Source organism: Babylonia areolata, chromosome 21, assembly GCF_041734735.1.
Source record: "Babylonia areolata isolate BAREFJ2019XMU chromosome 21, ASM4173473v1, whole genome shotgun sequence".
Classification (NCBI taxonomy): Eukaryota; Metazoa; Mollusca; class Gastropoda; order Neogastropoda; family Buccinidae; genus Babylonia; species Babylonia areolata.
The window spans coordinates 56,015,036-56,018,728 of NC_134896.1; the positions used below are offsets into that span (position 1 = coordinate 56,015,036).

General features: G+C 44.9%; 1 protein-coding gene across 1 annotated transcript in view; it reads right to left on the minus strand.

Annotated features, from left to right (window-relative positions):
• LOC143296072 (uncharacterized) overlaps window positions 1-2,504 on the minus strand; it is an 8,990-nt gene extending 6,486 nt beyond the window's left edge. The window contains exons 1-2 of the mRNA XM_076607826.1: window positions 2,486-2,504; window positions 909-993 (exon numbers count right to left, since the gene is read on the minus strand). Of these exons, the coding sequence (XP_076463941.1) occupies window positions 909-960 (52 nt within the window). The 5' untranslated portion in view covers window positions 961-993; window positions 2,486-2,504. The remainder of the gene's footprint in view (window positions 1-908; window positions 994-2,485) is intronic.
• Window positions 2,505-3,693: the final 1,189 nt, after the last annotated feature.

Consider the following 3,693-nt stretch of genomic DNA (forward strand, 5'->3'; position numbering starts at 1 on the left):
GCAGTTCAGCGTCTCAGTTACCCATTCTGCTGCCTTCCCTCACCAGCACGACACTCGGAGTACTTACGAAAAACAACAACAACAAAAACAAAACAAAAAACAGACTAAATGTTGTCCCCTGGCAAAATTATATAGAAGAAACCCACTCCGATAGACCTGTACACAAATGCAGGTACTGATGCACTATGCAGGTACTGATGCACTATGCAGGTACTGATGCACCCTAGGCCTGATCAGTTAAGCTCGTCGGATTATACTGCGGCTGGTCAGGCATCTTCCTAGCAGATGTGGTGTAGCGCACAGATTTGCCCGAACGCATTGACGACTCTTTGACGGAAACCGAAACTGTTGCTGCTGTTGCTAAGTGCTGCAACTACCAATTCATCACTTTTAAAAATTATCTTGATATTCATTAAAAAAAAATTTAAATACAAAACTCATTTACATATTTATTGATTTTTTCAAGCATTGCGCACTCAATGTTGAAAAATGCACCAGGCATATGTGAGGACTCTCTTTTTCTTCCCCACTTCAAGCGGGCAAAAGACCTTGTCAGGCCTGCACGCCTTGATATTGATATGATATTGATATGATAATAGGCCCTCCAAGCTTTCTTCAAGATGAAGGGAACTGTGATGACAATGAGAGATGATGAGACTGTCCACAAAATAAAGCTGGTGATGAGATTCATCATCATCATCATCATCATCTTCTTCTTCTTCTTCTTTTCGAAATCAGTGTTCCTGTTCATGATGATAATGATGATAGTTATGATGATGACGATGGATGTCGCACACTGACGTCAACACACAGCAACAGTTTATGAAGACGACAATCATGATAAACACTGTAGACAATGATGACGACGACAACGATGATGAGCCGAGAATGATATGATTCTCTCTCACCCAGAGTGAGGACCGCGAAGACAGTTAACGTTGTGACAACAACCAGCGTCATTGTGTGGAAGGGAAGCTCTTGGCCCACAGGCACCTGAAATATGGAAATATCGTGTTGAGAAAAGAAAAAAAAGAGGGTATGAAACCACAAAAACATAAGAGAGACAGAGACAGAGACAGACAGACAGACAGACAGACAGACACACACACACACACACACACACACACACACACACACACACAGTGACAAAATGAAGAGGCACACACACACACACAGTGACAAAGACACACACACACACACACACACACACACACACACACACACACACACACACACACAGAGTGTCAAACACACACACACACACACACACACACACACACACACACACACACAGTGACAAAGACACACACACACACACACACACACACACACACACACAGTGACAAACACACACACACACACACACACACACACACACACACACAGAGAGTGACGACAAAGAGAGAGAGAGAGAGAGAGAGAGAGAGAACCGAAACACTAAGTTACTACATGGAGTCCCGTTGTTTGTAAACCGCCAGACTACACACTACGTGAGACAAAAAGACTGAGACAGAAAGAACTTGAAACAGGCACATCACCGGCACTGCGGAAACACTGACTTCAGTAGGTCTACAGTGAAGGGCTTACCTCTCCACTGAATAACCATGCCATCTTTTCCTTGCTGACTCTCTCTGTCCTTCCGTCGTCATCATGTCAGTCTGTCTGTCTCTCGTCAGTGTAATGCGTTCTTTCTCTCTGGCAGTTTCTCTCGCTCCCCACCCCCACCCCACACCCGCCTCAACCAACGCACACGTGCAACATGTTCACGCACACACCACACACACACACACATACACACACACAACGGCACTAACTTACAAACAATGCACACAAGCCAATCGAGGAAAACAGAACGAAACCTTACCGATCTGCAAATTCACAACAGTCAGACACACGTGCACCCACACTGTTACTTCTGCCAAGTGCGCTGCTGTTGGACTTGACCCCAAAACTTAGGTCAAAGTGCACAGACAGATTTCGGGGTCATGAAGCAACACTTTCTTTTAAAACATTTTCGAGGAAAGCGAGAAACACACTTGTCACGAATCTTTTTGGTCTGACAAAAGGGACTCGTGCTATGTACATGCAAGGAGAGTGAAGGGGAGCACTTTTCCGTGGACTATTTATATCCTTGCGCCTCTATGTCGGTGTTGGACGTGTGTGAAGCGACCTCGTCGCAAATAATGAACCATCGAGCTCAATAGTAGCTCAGTGTACTGAACCAGCAAAACAAGGGGCAGGAGGCATTAAAAAAAAAAAACGAAAGAAAAGATGGTTAGCTCATTGGCCAGGAAAGTCTGAATCCAACTGGACGCCATATTGATACTCGTATCAGACTGTCAGTCCGTTGAGAAGTCGTCTGCTAAGTGGTGGTAGTTTCTGAACTGTAACCGTGTATCTTCAACGAAATCGTGTTACGCTTGACCCCACGACACTCAGTGCCAAATGTTGTGTCTTGATTGATATCTACCAGTGGTTTATTTACCAAAGTTATTACACGCCGCAAGCAAGCGAAATCACGCCGTGAAGCAGTCACCGTATCCTGATTGAACACTTCCGCTGGCTTCAGTTAGCAAAGGGGCTCAGAGAAGGCATGCGCTATCCACCTATTTCTAGTCCAGTGGGCAGGGGGGTCATTGGCGTGAGTGGCCGACATTTTCTGCGCACGATATGGCAGCAGTCAGGTTACACACGATGCTTATGTGCTGTTCCGTGAGAAAGGAAATGGTTAGATGGCTGTTATCCGTTGACAGGTCATCCACTCGTGGCCATTGTCGCGTGCGGTCGTACAATCGAGACACTGTTGTGGTTTTGCCGTGTTTGCAACTGTGGACTGTGGCCCATAGTTCAAGCACCAGGACCAACTGATGCTTACTACAAGCCATGTTCTTTTTCTGCGTTCTTGTAATGTGGACTGCTCTTGTGACGTTCACTCTTTATCTACGAGTGGGTTTTTACGTGCATCATTGACCGTTTTCACCGTGTCATTTAGGCAGCTTTAGTCCGTTATCAAGAGTATGCATGCTGTGCATAATCATTTATAACTGACCTCAGTAATGAACCGACAGACACTCGATATCGTTTGAATGTGATAAGAACGTAAGGTGTTTGTTGTTGTTTTTTTCAAATGTTTAAATTCTTTTGTCAATGTATTCCTTTTTTCTTAATTATCAAAGTAAGATAAAAATGAAGTATTCTCATTCTTTACTGAGGACTTTTTCAAATGATCTTCGAGCATGGAGGTACATACCAAATTGGCCACACCAGTCGCGGCATCGCCCTTTCTCATCATTTTAAGTTATAGCACATATATACATATCTGTCTACATTACAGATAAGTTCTTTTTTCGCTCCTTTGAAAATGGTAAACCAGAAAGAAGCCTATCAGTTCTGCCTGCACAAGTCTGTTCCATTTGTCCCGCACTAAGTCTGTACTTGACATGACAACCATTTTTAACAGGCCTCTGACCCACGGCGGGTGACACACTGGGCCTGAAGCTTTGGCTCAGTGTAAACGGTTAGACGCATTTTACTTTCTTTGAACTGAACCGTTTTGCCACTGAGAAAGCAGTCAAGCAGATGCCTGACCAGCAGCGTAACCCAACGCGCTTAGTCAGGCCTTGAAAAATCATACTCATCCACACCGAACCCGGGGCAGTTCTCGATTCACCCACTCTCTCCCGCCCCTCCACC